General features: G+C 43.1%; 1 protein-coding gene across 4 annotated transcripts; it reads left to right on the top strand.

Annotated features, from left to right (window-relative positions):
• The first annotated feature begins 761 nt into the window (after positions 1 to 761).
• PTGR2 (prostaglandin reductase 2) lies at positions 762 to 21,771 on the top strand. Of its 4 annotated transcripts, none has more exons than XM_056133615.1 (10): positions 762 to 880; positions 5,975 to 6,058; positions 6,480 to 6,598; positions 8,966 to 9,157; positions 11,117 to 11,287; positions 13,218 to 13,427; positions 15,254 to 15,375; positions 16,672 to 16,759; positions 18,109 to 18,148; positions 19,640 to 21,771. In XM_056133615.1, exons 2-10 carry the CDS (start codon positions 6,022 to 6,024, stop codon positions 19,714 to 19,716), a joined length of 1,056 nt encoding a protein of 351 aa, XP_055989590.1. In that variant the 5' UTR covers positions 762 to 880; positions 5,975 to 6,021; the 3' UTR covers positions 19,717 to 21,771. The 4 variants fall into 4 exon arrangements, with proteins under 4 accessions (XP_055989590.1, XP_055989594.1, XP_055989592.1 ...); XM_056133617.1 differs by having other exon boundaries at positions 779 to 869; XM_056133618.1 differs by lacking the exon at positions 762 to 880 and adding an exon at positions 894 to 1,023.
• The last annotated feature ends 122 nt before the right edge of the window (positions 21,772 to 21,893 follow it).

Below are 21,893 nucleotides of genomic sequence, written 5' to 3'. Positions count from 1 at the left end.
ATAATAATAATAATAACAATAATAATAAAAGATTAAAGAAAGAAAAAAATAAATCAGTGGAGGTACATGAGCAATAGTACAGCAGGCATCGGTGGTTATCTTCCACAAGCCGAACTGGGTTCGATTCCCGGCATCCCATATGGTCTCCTGAATCAGGATTGATTTCTGAGTGCAGAGCCAGAAGCAACCCCTGAGCACCGCCGGGTGTGGCTCAAAAACAGAAACAAAACCAAATCAGTGGAAAATAAAAATCAGCCCATCCAAGGTAATCCATCTTTTGAGGAATTTGGGATTCTGGTAACAGAAAAGACTCAGAAAGAGTTCTGGCCTAATAGCCTGAAGAGAGTTTGTATTCCAGCTCAAGTCCCAACCAGCAGACAGGTGGGGAGAGATCCAATCACATAAATTCTGTGAATCTTAGTTCCTTCCTTTACATAAAGAAGGGCTATACTAGAATGGACTTCTTTCATAGCAAATTTTCAATCCGAACTTAAGGAAGAAGCTCGTAAAGAACTAATAATATTCCTTCAAGGACTAACAGCTGGAAGTGAATTCACTGCTTAGGGCTTAATGAATAGTTCCTAAGGGTCTAGGCAGTAAGAGAGCCCTAGTTCAAGGGCAACTTTCTAAAACTCTTTTGACCAATCAGGTGACTCTCCCTGGAAGTTCCGCCCCATCCCCGCCTCTCGCAGATACGTACCGCTCCAGGATTCGTGCCCAAACCCCAGAAGCCCTCCTCGTGGGCGGGACCGGGCCGCGAGCCGACGCCTACTGGTGCGTCTGCGCCCTGAGGTCGGAAGTCCAAGTTGCGCCGCACGCCCCCCGCAGACCCTCAAACCGCGCGAGATTTCCTCTCTTGCTCCGTGGCGGTGAGTGACAGGCGAGGGGCTGCGGGGCTCAGGCCAGCAAGCCCGAGGAAGCCTACACTGCAGGCTTTGGCTTCCTGACTTCCTCCGGGAGCAGCCGGGGGCGCAGGCGTTAGGACACTTTGCAGAGGGCGTGCAGGAGGAGAAGCAGCCACAGGTCTTTGTTTTTGTTTTTAAGTTTCTTTTCTTTTTCTTTTCTTTTTTTGCGCTGGCCTGGGAGGGCGGGAGTCAGCATTCTCAATTTTGGACAAAATCCGGGGCTTCGGGAACATCCAGCTCATATTTTTTTGGAGCACCGACTCTGTACCAGGCTTGGAGAGTGGACATATACCATTCATGAGAGCGAACACACGATTCCTGTCCTCTGGAGCGCTTAGTAGAGGTAGTTCGGAAATTCTGGGCTGTAGCTGTAGGCTTTTATAAAGGAACTTCCATGAGTTGTGAGGTCACTGAGATAGAGTAGAAGAGCCACGCAGGGACCAGCCACGGCGTAGCAGGGATCGAGGAGGAGGTCCTGGAGACTCACACATTTTAGTGCCAAAGCTCTTGGCTAAATGAGCCGGTGATGAGAAAGCCCAGTTGAAGGGGTGGGGAGCATGTTCAGGAAAAGACTGCCAGGGAACTTGTGTCGAGAGTCTGGCTGGGTCTCATCCTGTCCCTGACCTTTCTCTTACTCTGGGCTGCAAGGGTACCTCGTGACCTCCACCAGCGTGACTTTCCCAGTTGACTGTTGATCAAGTTTTCTTTTTTCCTTTGGTTTTTGAACCACACCCAGTGGTGGTGCTCAGGACTTACTCCTGGTTCTGCGCTCAGGTATCACACCTAGGAACCTATAGGGTGTCGGGTGTCCAACCCAGGTCACTGTCTGCAAAGCAAGCCCCTTTTCTGCTGTACTAGCTTTCCAGCTAGTTTCTTCTTTCTTTGTTGCCTTTATTTTTTTCAGTTTTGGGGTCACACTTTGTGGTCTACAGGGACTCCTTCTACAGTGCAGTGCTTGGGAGACCTTGCTGTGTCGGGAAGGAACTCAGGCCTCCCCAATGCCTGAGCTCCAGCCCTTTGAACTATCTGCCCTGCCCCGATCCTTAACACTAGCGAGGAACTCACTTGATACCATACTAGGCAAAACGGGAGGGCTTAATGTCAGTAAATAAAGACTTGCTTCTATCTTCACCCCAGTTTGGTGTGCAGAAAGCCTCACCCTATACTGCTTAGCCTTGGACACCATTGGGTATGGCTCAGAGGACAGAATATATTTGCACTGGAGAAAGAGTACAGAGGTTAAGGCTCTTGCCCTGCAAGCAGCTGTGTTTGTGACAGTGGCTTGAATCCTAACACTGCTTATGGTGCCCTGAACACTGCCATGTGTGCCCCCTCCTCCCAAACAGAACAAAACCAGCAAAAAAAAATGTAACTAGACATATTTGAATAAGTCAAAATTTGAATATGCACTAGTATTAGATAAAGTTGAGGATGGCCTTTACTATGAATTGTTTCAGGTATAATAATGGCATAGGTTTTATATTCAAAAAGCTTGTTACTGAAGATGCAGAATTGAGGAATTGTTAGGTGAAATGGGATAATGTCTGGGATTACTTTAAGTGGGAATGCAACTTTTTTTTTTTTTGGGTCACATCTAGTGATGCTCAGGAATTATGTCTGCCTCTGCACTCAGGAATTACTCCTGGCAGTGTTCGGGGCACTATATGGGATGCCGGGGATTGAACCCAGGTGGGCCACATGCAAAGCAAACACCCTACCTGCTGTACTATATTCATTTTCGGGAATGCAACTATTTAACTGGGCAACTTTCTGTTTGGAAGGAAAGAACGGATATTGAGGCCAACTAACCATTCAATGGTGAGATAATAAATATATTTAAAAAGCTAAGAAAGGGCTCTGAGATGTGGGTCTTCCTTGCATGTATGAGTCAGTGAGTTAGGTCTCTGGCACTGTCCCGTGTCACCCAACTGCAGGCCCCAGCAACACTGCCATTGTGACTCCTCAAATAAATGTTTGATCTTCTGTACACAGCAAAGAAGTGACACCTCCCACTGGGAACATTTAAAGGACAACAAGGGAAGGGGAGAGAGAAAGTAAAGAAACAACAGGGCTGGGGGTCTGGGGACATAGTACAGTGGGTAGGGTGCTAGCCTTGCACCTGGCCAACCCAGGTTCCATTCCCCAGTCCCCCAGCCCCAAATGGTCCTCCTCCCCTGCTAGAACTGATACCTGGGCTCAGAACCTAGAGTAGGCCCTGAGTATTGCCAGGTGTGGTCTGAAAACCAAACCAAAACAAAAAAGCAGAAACTCCCAAAAAAAGATCAAAGAAGCAATGCGTTGCAGATTCTTATGTTATTTTAGGGAATGCCATTAGCATCAGACATGTTATTTTTTAATTAATTTTTTATTGAGGTTACATCGATTGACAATACTGTCACTGTCACTGTCTTCCCATTGTTCATCGATTTGCTCGAGCGGGCCCAGTAACGTCACCATTGTGAGACTTGTTACTGTGTTTGGCATATTGAATACGTCACAGGTAGCTTGCCAGGCTTTGTCGTGCTGGTATGATACTCTCGGTAGCTTGCTGGGCTCTCCGAGAGGGGCGGAGGAATCGAACCCGGCTCGTCTGGGCTGGCAACACCCTACGGCTGTGCTATCGCTCTAGCCCGTGATTGTATAGTGATTAGTACTCTGTGTTGTGACAATACTATTATTCCTAATTGGCACTGCTTTCTAGTTCTTCAAATATATGTTACCATATTTTTCCCAAAGCACCAATATGTCTCCATCTGCTGTAGTCCATTAGACCCCCTCCACCCTTGCAATCTCCTTCCCCATGCTAATCTGAGATCAGAACCAAGTGATCGCTTTCACTTGGTTTTTATTCCCTTTGAGTCTTTATATCCTTCATATGAGTGAAACCACTCATTGTTTGTTGTTTTCCTTCTGGCTTACTTAGCATGCCATGTGTCCCTCCAGCTCCATCCCTGTTCGAGCAAAAGGCAAGGTTTTTTTCTTGTAGTGTTCCGTTATGTCTAAATAAAACACATCTTTATCCATATGCATATTACTGGGCACTTGGCTTGTTTCCACCTCTTGACTATTGTAAGTAGAACTGTAAATGAATGTATGTAGGAGTTAGATCAATGCTTTTGCGTCCTTGGATAGATATGTAGGACTGGGATTGCTGGGTCTTATGGTAGATCTATTTTGAATATTTTGAGAAGGCCCTGCTCTGCTTTCCATAAGATTGAATCAGTTTATGGTGTATAACACTATAACTCACCAGCATTTGTTGTTTCTGACGAAACAACAAATGGGAAAGCTGTGTGGAGCAAGGGACTGAATTTAGGATTCACACATGCTAAACATATGATTTACCACTTACGTCATATTCCCACCCGCTGCCTTCCCTTCCTTCCTTCAGTGCTTGAAGGACATATGGGAGGACCAAAGGACCATGTGTCCCTTATGTCTCAAACCCCTTTTCAAGTTTGTTTTGATATGAGCATTTAACAGAAATTGCCCATAATTGACCGTGTGCGTATCGGTCAATACCATCTTTGACAAAGTCTCTGTTCAGTTATTCTGTCCTTTTTGGTTGTTTTTGGCCAGTACTGTGCTGGGGACCATGCAGTATGAGGGATTGAACTGGGATTGGCTGCATACAGGGGAAGTGCCTTAACCCCGTACTGTCTCTCCAGTCCCTCTTTTATTAACTCGGATTGTAAACACAGAATAAGCGGACCCTTTATTTGTTTAGCCTTTCTATGGCTGGAGTGATAGCACAGCGGTAGGATGTTTGCCTTGCACGCAGCCAGCCGGGCTGAGCCGGGTTTGATTCCTCCGCCTCTCTCGGAGAGCCTGGCAAGCTACCGAGAGTATCTTGCCTGCACAGCAGAGCCTGGCAAACTATCCATGACATATTGGATATGCCAAACACAGTAACAAGTCTCACAATGGAGACGTTACTGGGCCTGCTCGAGCAAATCAATGAACAACGGGAGGACAGTGTTTGTTTGTTTGTGTTCTATATTAAATAACTTCCTATAAGGTGATGATTTAATTTAATTTGTTTATTTTACTGTTGGTGCTCAGGGGCTAATCCCAGTTTTGTACTGGGAGAGAGGGGACTGGGTGCTGCTCCTAGAAGTGCTCAGGGGCTCATTCAATGCTGGAAATTGAACCTGGGCTTCCTGCAAGTAACACATGCACTTACCCTGAACCACTTTGTCTCTAAAGTGATAATGTTTTTGAGGTGCTACTCTTGTAATCAGCAAAACTACAAATAATTTCCATTTTGATAAAGGAAAGAATTTTTGAAAATTTGATTACATTTCATTTAAGCAGCTAGTGTTTTTATTTTGCCTATTGGATTAGTTGTCTAGCTCTGGAGTATATCATGTTGTTTTCTTTCAATCAAGCCACAGTAGGATACTTTCTCATGATGGCATATAAAAGTGAGTGTGATTGAATCATATGAGACCAGAAACATTTTGCCCCATTCAGTTTTCAATAAACTTTTTTTTATTAACCAAAAATTAGATTTAGAGGTCAGAGAGATAATACAGCTGGTAAGGCAATTCCCTTGCACATAGCTGACCTGGGTTTGACCCATGACACAGCATAAGGTCCCCTGCTTGGACTGATCCCTGAGTATGAGCCAGGAGTCTGCCCTGAGCACTGACTGGTATGGGTCCCCTAAAAAAAGAAATTAGACTTTCTTTTTGTATTTGTTTCAGGGCCATTTTCTGATAGGAGACACTATCATTTTTGGACTTTAAGTATTCATTTTTTCCTTGTTCAGAAATACAAGTAAAAGGTAAAGGCCCTCCCGTTGATCGTCGATTTGCTCGAGCGGGCCCAGTAACGTCTCCATTGGAGACTTTGTTGTTACTGTGTCTGGCATATCGAATACTCTCGGCAGCTTGCCGGGCTCTCCGAGAGGGGCGGAGGAATCGAACTCGGGTCAGCCATGTTGGCCGCGTGTAAGGCGAACGCCCTACCCGCTGTGCTATCGCTCCAGCCCCAGAAATACAAGTGTTCTGCTTTTTAAAAAATCGTAAAAGCTCTTGTTTATTATCTTAAAAAAATTCTGTTCACAGGACTGGTTTTATACAGATCTTTCTGAGACCACTGGACAAACAAGGCAATGATTGTACAGAGAGTGGTATTGAATTCCCGTCCTGGTATGTACCTGTCTGTGATAGATGAACATCTCTGATCTTTGATACTATAAGTACAAATGGAGGGACAAAGAGTAATATGATGTCAACGTGGGAAATTATAGTAGGAAGACACTAATTTAGATAGTAGAATATATGTATATATATTATTTATAGTGTGTTTGTGTGTACACGTGTGCTACATCTAGCTGTTTTTCAGGGCTTATTCCTGACTCTGTGTGCAGAGGTTGGCAGTGTTCACTCTTGGAAGTGCTCAGGAAACTATATGGGATATCAGGGATCTAACTGGAACTGGCTGAATGCAAGACAAGTGCCTTAACCCGTGTACTATTTGTCCAACCCCTAGAGTATCTTTTGAAAGAATAATAAGTAATTGTATAGGAAAGTGACTTTTTTAATTTATATTTTTTGTTTACTGTTTCAGGGAAAAATGGCAATCCAGTGGCAGAAAATTTTAGAATGGAAGAAGTAAACTTGCCTGATAATGTCAACGAAGGACAAATAAAAGCTAGAACTCTTTATCTTTCTGTGGATCCTTACATGGTAAGAATTAGGCTTTTTGTGACAGTGAAAAATAATTTTACTTTTGTGAGATTTCACATTACACATGAGTTTTGTTGTGTAGACCTCATGATTAATATTTGAGTCTTCATGTCTCGGTGCCTGTGAATGACATATTTCCTTTGTTTTTATTCATGTTATTAAGGAATTTTGTAGATGAATGCTTTTGTAATAGTAGCATGTGTGATTAATCAGTTTCTTCCAAATGTCTAGATTAGTCAGCCTTTTTCCAACTTGGGGCCTCTTTCTGAACTTGTTTCTTTCCTGTCACCCTCCTTCTATCGGTCGGCCCCCTAGGCTTGTGCTGTGGTCTCCACGAACTTGGTTTTCATCTGTGAGCCCCTTGGCATATCCTGGGTGGCCACAGGGAGCCATCTGGCCCCCATATTGAGAAGTACAGGTCTAGATCACTTCCCAGTATAAGTAAAACTTGAAAATACTTCATCCATAGCAGAAATTCTCTCAATTGACCTGTTTTATCAGATAAACTCTATGCTAGACTTTTGTTCTAGTTGGGTCTCTTTTTGAAAGGCGTAGACTCACCTCTGGTGCTCTAAAGGAGATTTATTGATGGCTGGAGAGATAGTACAGGGATGCTTGCCTTGCACATCTTCGACCCTGGTCTGATTCTTGACACCATCTAAGGTCCCCTGAGCCCTGCCAGGAGTGACCCCTGAACATAGAGGCAGGAGTAAGCCCTGCACACCACTGGGTGTGACCCCAAACACAAAACAAAAAAGAAATTCTGCCTACGCCCCCAGCCTAGCATGGGCTGCGTCTAGGGGTCCGCCTGCACACACCTGCGCTGCCACAGCCTGGCTGCCCCATCACCTGGCATGCATTCGGCGGGGAGGGGCCCCCACACTACCCGTGGCTCTTCTGCATTGGCCTGCACTCAGCACCCCGCTTCTTGGTGGCCCTGACCTACTGGAACCCCTCCATCAGTGGGGACACTCTGGTCCTGGCTGCCTACTCTGCCAATGTCAGCTTCTGTCTCAGCGTTGTCAGGCGCCTCCCGCTGGTAGCACTCACCCAGCTCTCCTGTTCCAGGGGGCTTCCCCTGCCACAAGGACTTAGTGAGCTTCGTTAGGTTCACTGCTGCTTGCCTCGGCCACATGTTCCTCATTCGCGTTCTCTGTAGCTGACCAAGAGGTACCCAGTCATCCCTGAGCATTCACCATCCCCGCCATCTCAGAATATGCTGCTTCTGACCAACGTGGCACCCCAAAGAGAACCTGGGGGGAACTTCAAGAACAAGGAGATAACAGTTATCCGCCACCCTGAGGAAAAGCCGTTCTGAATCCTTCTCTTCTGCCAGGGAGGAGGGGGTCCACTGCCCAGAACGCAGAAACAAGATGTCACTCTGGCCTTTCCCTTCCCCTGTCTTCTCTCTGCCCTGTTGAAGCTGGGCAGGGGGAGAGGGAGGAAGGGCATAGTGCAAGGATTGCCCCAGATCTGCTGGCTTCTCTTCTCCCTCAGCCTCCTTGAGGATGGCCCAGGGGCCTTCAAGCAGCAGCATCCTCACTGGAGAGGCCTCAGGAAATGGATCTAGCAGGAGAGCTCCACCCTCCGGTGCTAAGAAAAAGGCACGAGGTTCATAACTGCCATTGGTTCTAGGCCTTTCCATAGCCACCTCTTATTGAAGTTAGGGACCACCAAGCAGTGGCCATTTCCTGACAGCCACTGCCACTTCTCTCGGAGTCATCCATTTGACCGACATGTCTATGTCTACTGCGCATGTCCAGGCCTGTAGCCACAGACCCTTCTCAAGTTGCCAAAGGGTTCTAGTGCCGACTGCACCTCTCCCATCCTCATTCAGTGCATGTTCATCTTTCTCTACGCCCCACTCTGTCCGTGCAGGTACTGCTGGGTGAGTGGACTACAACTTCCAAGGGCTTTGGAGCTGACTTGGACATCATCATAATCAGATGCAGTTCAGTGCCTGAAGGACATCCAGACTGGAAAGGACACTTTGATCTTGTTCCCTTCCCTTCTGCCACCTCTGGCTTATAGATGCGCCCTTTGCAAAGGTGTGGGGTGAAGGAGTTCCCAAGTAGATTCCAGCCCCCAATTGGACTCTCTGATATCTCCACCCTCCAACAATCCCCCCCACTCTCCCATGGTTGTGCATCTTATTTCCAAAGAAAAGTTTAAAAACAAAATTTAGCCAAAAACAAAACTTTCACAATCTTGTGTTGCCATCAACGCTTTTCTTTTTCTTTCTTGCTTTTTTTAAAACCTAGTACCTAAGGTTATAACATTATGTCTTTTTATAGTCACTGGGTAAATGAGTAAACATGTTCAGTGTTATCTGAAAGAATTATCCTAATTAGTATTTTCTTTGTTTAGCGTTGCAGAATGAATGAGGACACTGGTGCTGATTATCTAACACCCTGGCAGCTGTCTCAAGTCACTGATGGCGGAGGTATTGGGATTGTAGAAGAAAGCAAACACACACAGTTTACTAAAGGAGATTTTGTGACATGTTTTATGTGGCCCTGGCAAACCAGGGTTATTCTGGATGGAAATGGTCTTGAAAAGGTGAGGTATATAAAGTATCTGATATCCCCCCTATAATTCTTGTTGTTTTGGTTCTGTTTTTGAGTCATACATGGTAGTGCTTAGATAACTATTCTCAGCTCTGCGCTCAGGGGTCACTCTCACAGTGTTCAGTGGACCATGCGATTTACTCTCAATTCTGTGCTTAGGGATCTTTTCTGGCTCTGTTCTCATAGATCATTCCTGGTGGGGCTCAGGGGAACAATTGATCATATGTGGTGATGGGTTAGTCACGTGCAAGCCAAGCACATTAGCAGCTGTACTATTCTTGCCATTTTAATTTCTTTGCAGCAATTTAACTACAAATCAAACCAACGGGGTAAATCTTACTTTCGGTGTAATTATCTTTTTATAAAATTATTCAAGTCCTTAAAGATTGTTGGGCTGGAGTGATAGCACAGCAGGTAGGGTGTTTGCCTTGCACGCGGCCGACCCGGGTTTAATTCCTCCATCCCTCTTGGAGAGCCCAGAAAGCTACTGAGAGTATCCTGTCTCCACGGCAGAGCCTGGCAAGCTCCTTGTGGCGTATTCAATGTGCCAAAAACAGTAACAACAAGTCTCACAATGGAGACATTACTGGTGCCGTTTGAGCAAATCGATGGAACATCTGGAGGACAGTGCTACAGTGCTTAAAGATTGTTATAAAACCTTTACTGTTGTGTTTATATCTTTTTAAAACTCTTGGCTGGTAAGAAAGTAGACAGGGTACCAGAGACGTGATTAAGCAGGGAATCATATGTGTGTGGCCCTGGCTTCGGTCCCCCAAGTGCACATATACATGTACAAATATACAAATATAGCCACACATGGGAAATATAAAAGAAGAAAAATTGATAGGACATGGTAAAGATAAATGTAAAATATTTAAAAGTTTAACAGACACTTCTTTTTATTCTGTAAAATACAAGAAATTACATTAAACCACCTTCTTTATAATTTTATGTTACATGAAATTATAATGAGAACTGTTAAGTTACGGTCATGGTCCTCCCGTTGTTCATTGATTTTCTCGAGCGGGCCCAGTAACGTCTCCATCGTGAGACTTGTTACTGTGTTTGGCATATCGAATACATCATGGGTAGCTTGCCAGGCTCTGCCGTGCGGGTGAGATACTCTCAGTAGCCTTCCGGGCTCTCTGAGAGGGGCGGAGGAATTGAACTCGGGTCGGCCATGTTGGCCCTTGTAAGGCAAACGCCCTACTGCTGTGCTATCGCTCCAGAACTGTTAAGAGTTCAATTTATTTTTATATAGGTAAAGTATCTACTTTGGAATTGCTTGGAGTTTTTTTTTTTTTTAAATTTTGGGGCCACCCCCACTGGTGCACAAGGCTATTCTGAGCTTGGTGTCAGAGTTGCTCCTGACCGTGCTTGAAAGATCAGAAAGATCAGTGGGAGTGTTGCGGATCAAACCCAGGACTCTTGCATGCAAAGCAGAACCCTTTAAACCATCTTCCCGGCCCCACTAGTTTTTGTATTTTACTTTTTGGCTTTGCGTAATCAATTATAGAAATTTAGCAAGCCTGAAGAATGGTGTGCCATTCTAAGCTATATTAGCCATTATTCTACTTAAGCTACCATGGAGGCAGTACTACAGAAATGTGTTTTCCTACAGTTGTGGAAAACTGAAGTCTGCGACAGAGGTTCTGAAAATGGCTTTCAGCAGAAACTTCTCTTCAGCTTGCAGAAGGCTGACATTTGGCTATATCCTTAGATGAGCAGGGAAAAAGGAGCTGCAGATATCTCCTCTTAAGGACACCAGTGCAGCTGGGATTGGTCCCTCTATGACTTCGTTAAGCTTTTAGTATCTATTTAAAAGTTTTGTCTTCATGCTGGAGATTGAACAGATGATTGTTGGGGTGGGGGCGTCTAATTCTAATCTCTACCTTGTGTTAAATCAGAAACTCCTAGTACTGTTTTTAAAAAGGTCTGTGTTTTATTTTAGGTAGATCCAAGACTCGTGGACGGGCACCTGTCATACTTCCTTGGAGCTATAGGTATGCCTGGTCTGACTGCCTTGCTTGGCGTACAGGAAAAAGGTCATATCACTGCTGGATCGAACCAGACCATGGTTGTCAGTGGGGCGGCTGGTGCCTGTGGATCCTTGGCTGGGCAGGTAAGCTTTTTATTTTAAAAAATAATTACTTTCACTGTCACTGTCACTGTCAAAAAAAAAATTACTTAATGAAAGAGCCATGATTTAGAAAGTTACTGATCACAACGAATCACAACCATCCTGTTAATCGTCGATTGCCTCGAGCAGGCCCCAGTAACGTCTCCTTCATCCTAGTCCTGAGATTATATTCAAGGCTCTTTAGGAGAATGAGACCCATCATTGTTACTGGTATTTGGCATATTGGTACGCCACGGGGAGTTTGCCAGACTCTGCCAAAGTTACTGATAGTTGGGTTTTATGCAGACAGTATTTCAACCCCATTCCACCCCGAGTGTCAACTTCCCTCCACACTCCCTCCCGCCCCACCTTCACCTACCACCTTGACAGGCACATTTCAAAATCTGTACTGTTATTTTATACACTTCTAGTAGAAAATCACATCATTACCTGCTTAGATTCTTTTGAACACAATATAAAATATGTTAGGCTGGAGCGATCATACAGCAAGTAGGGCGTTTGCCTTGCACGCAGCTGACCTGGGTTCGATTCCTCCACCCCTCTTGGAGAGCCCAGTGAGCTACCAAGAGTATCTCGCCCGCATGGCAAAGTCTGGCAAGCTACCCGTGATGTATTTGATATGCCCAAAACAGTAACAAGTCTCACAATTTGTTGTGAGACGTTACTGGTGCCCGCTCGAGCAAATCGATGAACAACAGGAGGACAGTGCTACGGTGCTATAAAATATGTTGTGAGTTTTTGTATCTTGTTCTATATAGACGTGGTAAATGCTGGAGTATTGCTTGAATCAACATAAGAAAGAAAATCAGGTAACTGTCTGGAATTCTATTAATGAAAAAGAAAAGCACACATTTAAAGACAGCTTTAGGGGCTAGAGCCATAGTACAGCAGTAAGGCATTTGCATCGCATGCAACTAAACTAGGTTCAATTCTCGGCACCTCAAGTGGTTCTCTACCATACCCCAGGCATGATCCCTGAGTGCAGAGCCAGATGTGACCCCGAGACAAACAAAAGCAGATTCATATAAGAAAGTGCTTATTGGTTTCTAGGAATATAGTATTTTGCTAGAATTTTATAAATATTATTTTTAGAATAAGTATCTTTTAGTGTGAAACCACTGAAACACTGTATTTTAGTAGTGATTTTAATCCCTTTATAAGTCTGAAAAATAGTGAATTGCAAGATACTGGTAGTTGCAATGTGATTCTGCTTGTTATAAAACCAGCTTTAAACTATGAGACTTAAAATAATCAAGCTAAGAATGTTCTTTTTTTTTTTTCAATCTTAGGTTTGAAAAGACAGTTTTTAGAAAAAGAATGACATTTTGGGGTAGAGATTTTGCATAGGAGTAGTAGAACATGTCTCATGTTTAAAGCCCTGGGTTTGATCCTTGGTACCAAACAACAACAACAACAACAACAACAAAACACAAAAAGAGGGGCCAGAGAGACAGCATAGAGGTAGAGCATTTGCCTTGCACTCCGCCGACCTCGGTTCAATCCCCAGCATCCCAGATGGTCCTCTGGACACTGCTGGGTGTTGCCCAAACCATTAAAAAAGAAACAGTATCTATTCTCAGTTTCTTTAGTTTTAAGTTCTAACACTTGAGCTAAAAATTATTTTTTTATTGTTTAGAGGCCACAGCTGGTGTTGTTCAGGGACTGCGCTCCAGCCTGGGTTTGGGAGTAACTCCTGGTGATCAGAGGAGCACACGGCACTGGGGACCTAACCTGAGCCTCCTGCAGGCACTCTGCCTGCTGAACTGTCTTTTTGGCCCCAGGCCTTTTAATTTAACCCAATTTGTGATGAAAATTCCCTACACTTAGAGTAACTTGCATACTTCCAATTGTACTTTTTTGCTTTTAAATGTGATCAGTAGAAAATCTAATTTTCAAAAACATTCCCCTGTAGATTGGCCATTTGTTGGGCTGTTCCAGAGTGGTGGGAATTTGTGGAACACCTGAGAAGTGCCTCTTCTTGACCTCAGAGTTGGGCTTTGATGCTGCGATTAATTATAAAAAAGGGAATGTGGCAGAGCAGCTCCGTGAATTGTGCCCTGCTGGAGTGGACGTGTACTTCGACAATGTTGGTGGTGACATCAGTGATACAGTGATAAGTCAGGTTGTGTGTGGATTTGTTTCATATTTGAATATTCCATTCTATTGGACACATCCTTTTGGCTGATACTATGAAAGAAAAAACAAAACAAAACTTTGAAATTTTAAGATTTATTGTGAAAAATTGTGGTGATACCAGTATTATGGGCTGCAGCAATAGCACAGCAGGTAAGGCGTTTGCCTTGCAAGCGGCCAACATGGCCGACCCGAGTTCGATTCCTCTGCCCCTCTCGGAGAGCCTGGCAAGTTACCGAGAGTATATCGCCCTCATAACAAAGTCTGGCAATACCTGGGACGTATTTGATATGCCAAACACAGTAACAATTGTCACAATGGAGATGTTACTGGGCCCGGTCGAGCAAATCGATGAACAACGGGAGGACAGTAACAGTGACAGTGACCAGTATTATAATTCAAGGATACAGAACTTGTATTAAGCTCTTGTTGGCTTGCAGAATTGCACTGGGCATTCATTGCATCTTTGCCAGTAATATTTGTCTTTGCTCTGTAATTTATCTTTGTAAAATAATTAGTGTTGTTATTCAAATGGTGATGTTCTGGTCACTAACTCATCACTAGATAATGCTATAGCCATGGCCCCTGACTATAGACTCCATATAGATTGTAGGTATTAACATACTTTTATTGGCAATATTATAAAAAATATCAATATCACTATTTTTTTAAACTTTTATTGAATCACTGTGAGATAGACGCTTACAAAACTGTTCATGATTGGATTTCAGTCATACAGTGTTCCAACACACATCCCTCCACCAATGTACATTTCCCAGCACCAGTGTCCCAGGTTCCCTCCCATCACCCCCCACCCCCCAACCCCTGCTCAATATCACTATTATTCTTTTTTTGTTTTTTGTTTTTCTTTTTGCAATGCTCAGGGGTTCCTCCTGGTGCATGCACTCAGGAATTACTCCTGGCGGTGCTCAGGGGACCATATGGGATGCTGGGGATCGAACCCGGGTCAGCTGCATGCAAGGCAAATGCCCTACCCACTGTACTATCGCTCCAGCCCCAATATCACTATTATTCTTTACATTGTTCTTTATATCCACTGCATTGTCTTTTGCCATATGTTAAATTATTTGCAATTGAAGTTTATTTAAATCTAAAGAGTTAATCTACTATTACTAATAAAAGGAATGACTCAGGGACTGGATTGATACAGCGGGTAGGACACTTGCCTTGCATACAGTGACCTAGCTTTGATCCCCAGCACCCCATATACTCCCTTGAGTCTTCTGGGAGTGATACCTGAGCACAGAGCCAGGAATCAGCCCTGAGCACAGATGGGCATGGCCCTCAAACAAAAACCAAACAAGCAAAAAAGGAACACACAATGACTATAGCTAATTTATTTGCTGTTGATTGATTTAGCTTTGTTTCTTTTGATTGAACTTACTGTCTAGCAAACTGAATCTCTTAAATACAGATGGATGAATCTACAAAACAAAAATCAATTAATTGGCACTAAGTTAAGATGGCTTTCACTGAAGCAGCCATAAAATCAGTAAACATAGTAAAGGCTCATATCGATGCCCATGTGACTAAGCACCTATGGTTCCCAAGCACATGTGTTGCCTACATCTTCTCTCCTGAGATATGTACTTTCATATATATTCTAGGATATGTGTAGGGGACTCTCTCCACCTTTGGAGAAGCCTGCATTCTCTCTTGAGCGTATTACTCTCTCTCACTTTCTCTCCCTTCTTCCCCCTCCTCAAAGTCCCCAAATAAAATCTGTTTCTACTTTAAAAAAAAAAAAAAGAGGGCCATATCTTATGGTTTAATCTTTTTTTGTCCTCTGAACAGATGAATCCTAATAGCCACATCATCCTGTGTGGTCAGATTTCTCAGTACAACAAAGATGTCCCATATCCTCCTCCACTACCTGCTGCTGTAGAGGCAATCAGGAAGGAAAGAAACATCTCAAGGTATGTTGTACTCTTTGGCCTTTTTACCAGATTCAAGAGGGTTGATCATAGATACATGGGGCCAGAGAGAAAGTACAGAGGATAGGGTGCTTCCCTTACCCGTGGCTGACCCGTGTTTGATCCCCAGCATCCCATCTGGTTCTCTACCCCCCACCCCTGCCAGGAGTGATCCCCGAGCACAGAGGCAGGTATAAGCCCTGAGCATAGCCAGGTGTGGTCCAAGCCTCCAGCCCTCAAAAAAAAAAAAAAAAAAACCAAAGATACAAGGGTCATGGATATGGCTCAAAGGGATGGAGAACATGTCTGGTATGTGCAAGGACCCCAAGTCCCAGAGCCTTGCCTCTTAGTGCTGTCTGTAGCCCTGGTGGTGCCCCGTATCACTCCAAATACCATAACTCCAGTCTAGACACTGAACACTCATGCCACAGGCCACATCTCCCATCCTTCTCCTCAGTGCCACTGAGAGTGGCTGGCCCCTGTTTGAAAAAAATCATAGAGAGGCTGGAGTGATAGTACAGCAGGTAGGGCATTTGCCTTGCACACGGCCGACCTGGGTTCGATTCCTTCGCCCCTCTCGGAGAGGCTGGCAAGCTACCAAGAGTATCTCGCCCGCACGGCAAAGCCTGGCAAGCTCCCTGTGACATATTCAATATACCAAAAACAGTAACAAGTCTCACAATTTGTTGTGAGACGTTACTGGTGCCTGCTTGAGCAAATCGATGAACAACGGGAGGACAGTGCTACAGTGCAGAGTTTGGGGAAAGAATTTTACTTACAGAGTAATACCAGATGGGACTGTACTGTGGCACTGTAGCACTGTCCTCCCATTGTTCATCAGTTTGCTTGAGTGGGCACCAGTAATGTCTCACAACAAATTGAGACTTATTGTTACTGTTTTGGGCATATTGAATATGTCACGGGTAGCTGTACGAGGTGGACAAAATTAGAAATCTACACTTAAATCTAGAGCTGTCCCTAAAGCTGTATCTTATCAGGCACTGTGACTGAGCTCTAATATTTTTTGGAGGGGGGCACACCCAGCAGTGCTCAGGGACTTCTCCTTCCTCTGAGCTTCGGATCACTCTTAGTGGTGCTTAGGAGACCATATAGAATACTGGGGATTAGACTGGAGTTGTCCACATGCAAGATAAGAGCCTTTACTAACTCCTGTATTATTTCTCTAGCCCCAAGCTCTATTAGTTGAAGGATTAATAGAGCTCTGGAAGAATCTGATTACAATTTCTCTTATTCCCTCCACAGTCTCTCTGATCATTATTTTTTTCTTCCTTACTATAGAGAAAGATTTATGGTGCTTAATTATAAGGACAAATTTGAGTCTGGTATTCTACAGCTGAGTCAGTGGTTTAAAGAAGGAAAACTAAAGGTAAAACTTGCTTCTATATAATATTTTCTGGCTACTTGATATGCTTTTGCTATAATGAACTTATTATAGTATACATTTCATAATACAAATTCTAACTAAATTGTACTGAATATTATAAATGAACTACCTCCCCATTGACTTTAACCTCCTGATTGAGAAATTGCATTATTCCCTTTGTATAAAATTTTTTTTCTTATATGATACTGTAAGAAAGATCCCCTCACAATTGTAATAATCATCAGTTTGTCCAGTATTTATCGAATCCACATGTTAGAAGTTGTTCTTTCTCAAAAATCATGTATCTCCTTATATCCCTATTTCTTTACTATCACATTTCGTTTTTGACCTCCGCACCTCCGTGGACATGTGAGGTATGTGAGATATCTCTTGGTTATTTGTTGGAAGTTGCGAGTTGTAATCTGAGGTCCAGAAACTTTGACTAAAGATATTCTAGGAGTTGGGGATGTGGCTTATAGACCTAGATTCAAGACTTAGCACTACCAAAAAATATTCCTGAGGAAGCTGGGAGAAAATACAGGGTTCAGGGCTAAATGCTTTGCATGCTCTGGATCCCCAATTTGATCACTGCTGCTACCTCCCCAGCACCACCCAGTACAGTCCTGAAGACCCCCCAAGCACTGCTAGGTGTGGCTCTGGTGGCCCAAACACTGCAAGGCTGAACATCGCAGAGAGTGTGGCCAAGGCTTTCTGATCACTACTTGGGAGGTCCAAAAAGCAAATTAAGATATTCTTGAAACCGGCACATGATAAGCAAAGTTAAATGTGTATGTGTATGTATGTGTACTTACATTATTTAATTGGCTGGGGAGGCAGGGGGATAACTATTTTGGACCACATTTCAACAGTACACAGCTGTGCTTAGGAGTCATTCCTGGTGGTGCTCAGAGGACCATATGAGGATGTCTGCCATATGGGGCACATGCCTACACAATGTACTATCTCTCTGGCTCCTATTTTGTGGTTTTCTGTTTGCACAGCAGTTAGGTATGTACCCTAACTGCTGTTTATATATTTTCTGGAAAAGAGGGTTTTAGCAACTGAAGATCAGATAAAGGGAAAACAGGAATTCATTTTAAAATATTGATAGGAAGTATTTATTGGCTACTTATATGAAATGAAAAATAGCTTGTTTTAGACAGACTATGCTAAGTAGTACTGTTGCCTTTTGCACAAATGGGAAGTCGTAAATAGAAAAATTAAGGTTTAAAGACTATTAGTAGCTGATATCTGGCTCAGCAGTAGAATTCTTGCTTCACCCTCGTGATGCCCCAAATTCAGTATTTGGCATTAGAAAGGAAAGGAACTAAATATTTATTTTTTATTTGCAGATCAAAGAAACTATGACAAATGGATTAGAAAACATGGGAGGTAAGATGAATGTATATTTATTCTGCATATAATCAGCCCCTTCTTTTAATTCTGCTTGTCTGAATTTTTGTTTTTGTAATGAAGCTCTTCTTTCCTACAAAACCATCCTAGAGGTTATCTTAAATATATTCATCATGGGGCTGGAGTGATAGCACAGCGGGTAGGGCGTTTGCCTTGTATGCGGCAGATCTGGGTTCGATTCCCAGCATCCCATATAGTCCCCAGAGCACCGCCAGGAGTAATTCCTGAGTGCATGGGCCAGGAGTAACCTCTGTGCATTGCCAGGTGTGACCCAAAAAGCAAAATATATCTCTATCTATCTATCTATCTATCTATCTACATCATGGGAGTTAGAGAAACAGTACAGAGGGTAGAGAACTTTGCTCAGCATGCAGCCTTCCTTGGTTCGATTCCCAGCATTCCATATGTTCCCTTGAGCCTGCCCATCAAGAATGATCTCTATGCACAAAGCTGGGAAGCCAGGAATAAACCCTGAGCATTGCTGGGTATGGCCTAAAGACAAAAAATAATCATTTTTGTCTAGTTTTTTTTTTTTCTTTTGCCACATCCAGCAGTGTTCTGTGCTCAGGCCCGACTCCTGGCTTTGCATTCAGGAATCACACCCGACAGTGTTCATGATCAAACCTGTGTGCAAGACAAGCCACCTACCTGCTGTACTATATTTAAGCCCTTCCTAAAACATCTTTGCTAGTTTTTGGGCCCACAGCTGGCAGTGCTCGGGCTTACTCCTGGTGGGCTCAAGGGATCAAGGGGTTCCAGGGACCAAACCCAAGTCGGCTGCATGCAAGACAAGAGCCTTACTTGAGTTATTATTCCTTCCTTAAATATCTTAAACAAATTACGCGAATGTTCAGTTTAGTGGCATTTACAAGGAACTGTTTTCATGTTTCAAATATATTTTTTTAATTTCATAGTAGCATTTGAAAAAAAGAATAAGGATTGAGAACCTCATTTACCATCTAGGTAAATTTTTGTTTTGGGCCACACCCAGTTCTGCTCAGGGCTTAACCCTTTACTCGTGACTCTGTGCTCAGGAATCACTCCAGTGGGTTGGTGCCAGGGATTAAATCTAGGTTGGCTCCATGCATGGCAAGTGCCTGCTGTAATGTTTCCAGCCCCAGGCATTACATTTTTTTGTTTTTGTTGACCTTAGCTACATATTTACCTCTAGAGTACAGACTCTAATAAGTAATGACAACAGACTCTAATAAGTAATGACAACTGTTGTTAAAACATTTAAACATTTCTAATTTGAGTAAAAACAATTTTTAAATGACTCTATTAGGTTAGTTTGTTCTGTAACTTTGCCAGTATTTTACTCGAGGTTTCTCTTCATGAAGATTCCCTTGTACCTTCATTATTAAATTATCATTGAAGAATCATTTAATTATGTGTCTGCCCTACGGATAAACATGTTTGACAGCAATATTTGTATTTTCAAATAACTGAATTCTATTTTTTTCTTTTCAGCTGCATTCCAGTCTATGATGACAGGAGGTAACACTGGAAAGCAGATAGTCTGCATTTCGGAAGATACCTCTCTATAATCTCTCTTAATGTTTCCATCAAGGAAATACATTTATTGCTGCCAATCCTGCACATTTTCAAGATGTTAAAAAAAAAAAACAACCCTTAGGTTAAGGATAGTTTTTTTGCTTATATTATTTTTTGGGCCACACCTAGCAATGCTTAGGGCTTACTTCTAGCTCTGTACTAAGGGATCACTCCTGGCAGATTCGGGGGACCATATGCAATGCCAAAGTCTGAACCCAGGTCCACAGTGTACAAGGCAAATGCCGTACACACTGTACTGTTGTACTGTTACTCTGGTCCCCAGGTTTTTTTTTTCAATTTAAATGTAATCATAGGTGATTTTTGAGATTTGTTTATGTTTATAGGGGTCACATCAGGCAGATCTCAGTGGTCCACATCAGGTCTTGGGACCAGGCTGTTCCCATCAAACCAGACCTTTTGCATACAAAACATGTGCTCAGCCCAATCTGGCCTAGGTGTTATTCTCTTAGTTGCACAGCATAATTCTTTTCCCATCAATGTCTGTTTTACATGGAACATAAGATTGCTTAGAATAATACTAAGTCAACCGGATTTTTTTCTTTTGCTAAAACTAAAATTACTTATATTTTTACTAGATAGTCTAAACCATTAGATATTAGACAGAACTGTTAATGGATTATACAGAAGATGCTTAAAATAATATTTTAAAATATAATGCTGATGTGAGGGAGGAGATGGTACGAGTCTTGCAAGCATCTGCAGAGGCCACAGCCACAGTTCAGTCTCAGCACCATATACGGTCCCCTGAGCACTGCCAGGGGTCACTTCTGAGCGCAGAACCAGGAATCACTCCTGAGCATCCTGGTGTGGCCCAAAACCAACCAACCAGACCAAAAAAAAATATATATATATATAGTGCTTGAGGCTGGAGAGATAGTACAGAGGTTAAGACATATGCCATGCATGTGGCAGACCTTGGTTTGATCCCTAGCACAACATGATTCCCTGAAAATCTCTGGGTACAGCTGCTACAAAGGCCCCCAAGTACTGTAGGCCTGGGTAATCTCAGGCACTACAAGATCTGAAAAGCACTGTATCTTTAGGGCCTTGCATGAACTACTAGCCCAGCTAGCCAAGACACTAACTTAAAGGCAGGATGTGTATTCTATAATGTTGGAGTATTCAGAGTGTATGGCCATATGTTTGTGATAGGCAGAAGCTTTGTGTTGGTAGTAGTCCAAAAATAATTGAGGTTGGTTAGGTTGATGGGAAAACTAGGATTTACTACAGTTACTGTGTAACCTGAAATCTCAAATATGTATCATTAAAAGCATGTTTATATTAGATTAGCAGACACACAGGAGCAAAAAGCTATAAGGCAAATAGATAAAACACTACTTGAAGTTTTAGGTGCTTAATTTTTTTTTTGAGTGGAGCAAGATAGTTTTTATTGAACAAAACTTAAAATGAAATGGGAAGAGAGGAAATTTGTGTTCAAGAGAGAACACGTGTTTCTCCAGAGTGGAGAAATAAAGCAAAGAAAGAGACAAGCTAGAGAGAGATATGTTCAAAGGAGAACATGGACTTGAAGGAGCAACCTGCTGTTTAAAAAAATTTTTAAGAGAGGCCAGCAAGACACTCAGGAGCTAGCTTATGCTGGGTATGTACAGAATACTGAGTTTGACCAGGGGTGGTACTGATAGCTGCCCAGCAAGCACCATCCCTAGTGTCCAGAACTGCAGAAATTTCAGCAGCCACAAGTGAGCACTAGTGGGAGTGGCCTTTCCACCCAGTTATTGTCAGGGGAGAAAAAGATTTAAACAGCACAGGCTGCTTCAGAAAAGGTCAGGATGGGAAAATTCACAAATGGCTGTAAACATGTCACTGTCACTGTCCTCCCATTGTTCATCGATTTGCTCGAGCGGGCACCAGTAAGTCTCACAACAAATTGTGAGACTTGTTGTTACTGTTTTTGGCATATTGAATACGTCACGGTAACTTGCCAGCTGTAAACATGAATATTAAAAAAAAATAAAAGTTTGTTTTATTAATTGTAATCCTTTAAAACAGTAAACATTGAGAATATTTTTCTGAGTGTTATGCTGCTTTATAGTTACCTGTTTAATACAGTGCTGTTTTTTCTTTGTTTGGGGGCCAAACTGTCCAATGCTTAGGGGTTGCTTGAGACCATATAGAATATCGGGTTCAC

The sequence above is a fragment of the Sorex fumeus genome, unplaced genomic scaffold (genome assembly GCF_029834395.1).
Source record: "Sorex fumeus unplaced genomic scaffold, SorFum_2.1 ptg000098l, whole genome shotgun sequence".
In the NCBI taxonomy this organism is placed as follows: domain Eukaryota; kingdom Metazoa; phylum Chordata; class Mammalia; order Eulipotyphla; family Soricidae; genus Sorex; species Sorex fumeus.
The sequence above is the reverse complement of the archived record's forward strand: the minus strand, read 5'-3'. Positions and strand labels throughout refer to the sequence as shown.

Coding starts and splice junctions, on each gene's coding strand:
- PTGR2 (XM_056133615.1), top strand. CDS start 6,022: ATGATTGTACAGAGAGTGGTATTGAATTCCCGTCCTG. Junction 9,158..11,116: donor ATGGAAATGGTCTTGAAAAG/GTGAGGTATATA, acceptor GTTTTATTTTAG/GTAGATCCAAGACTCGTGGA. Junction 13,428..15,253: donor GTGATACAGTGATAAGTCAG/GTTGTGTGTGGA, acceptor TCCTCTGAACAG/ATGAATCCTAATAGCCACAT.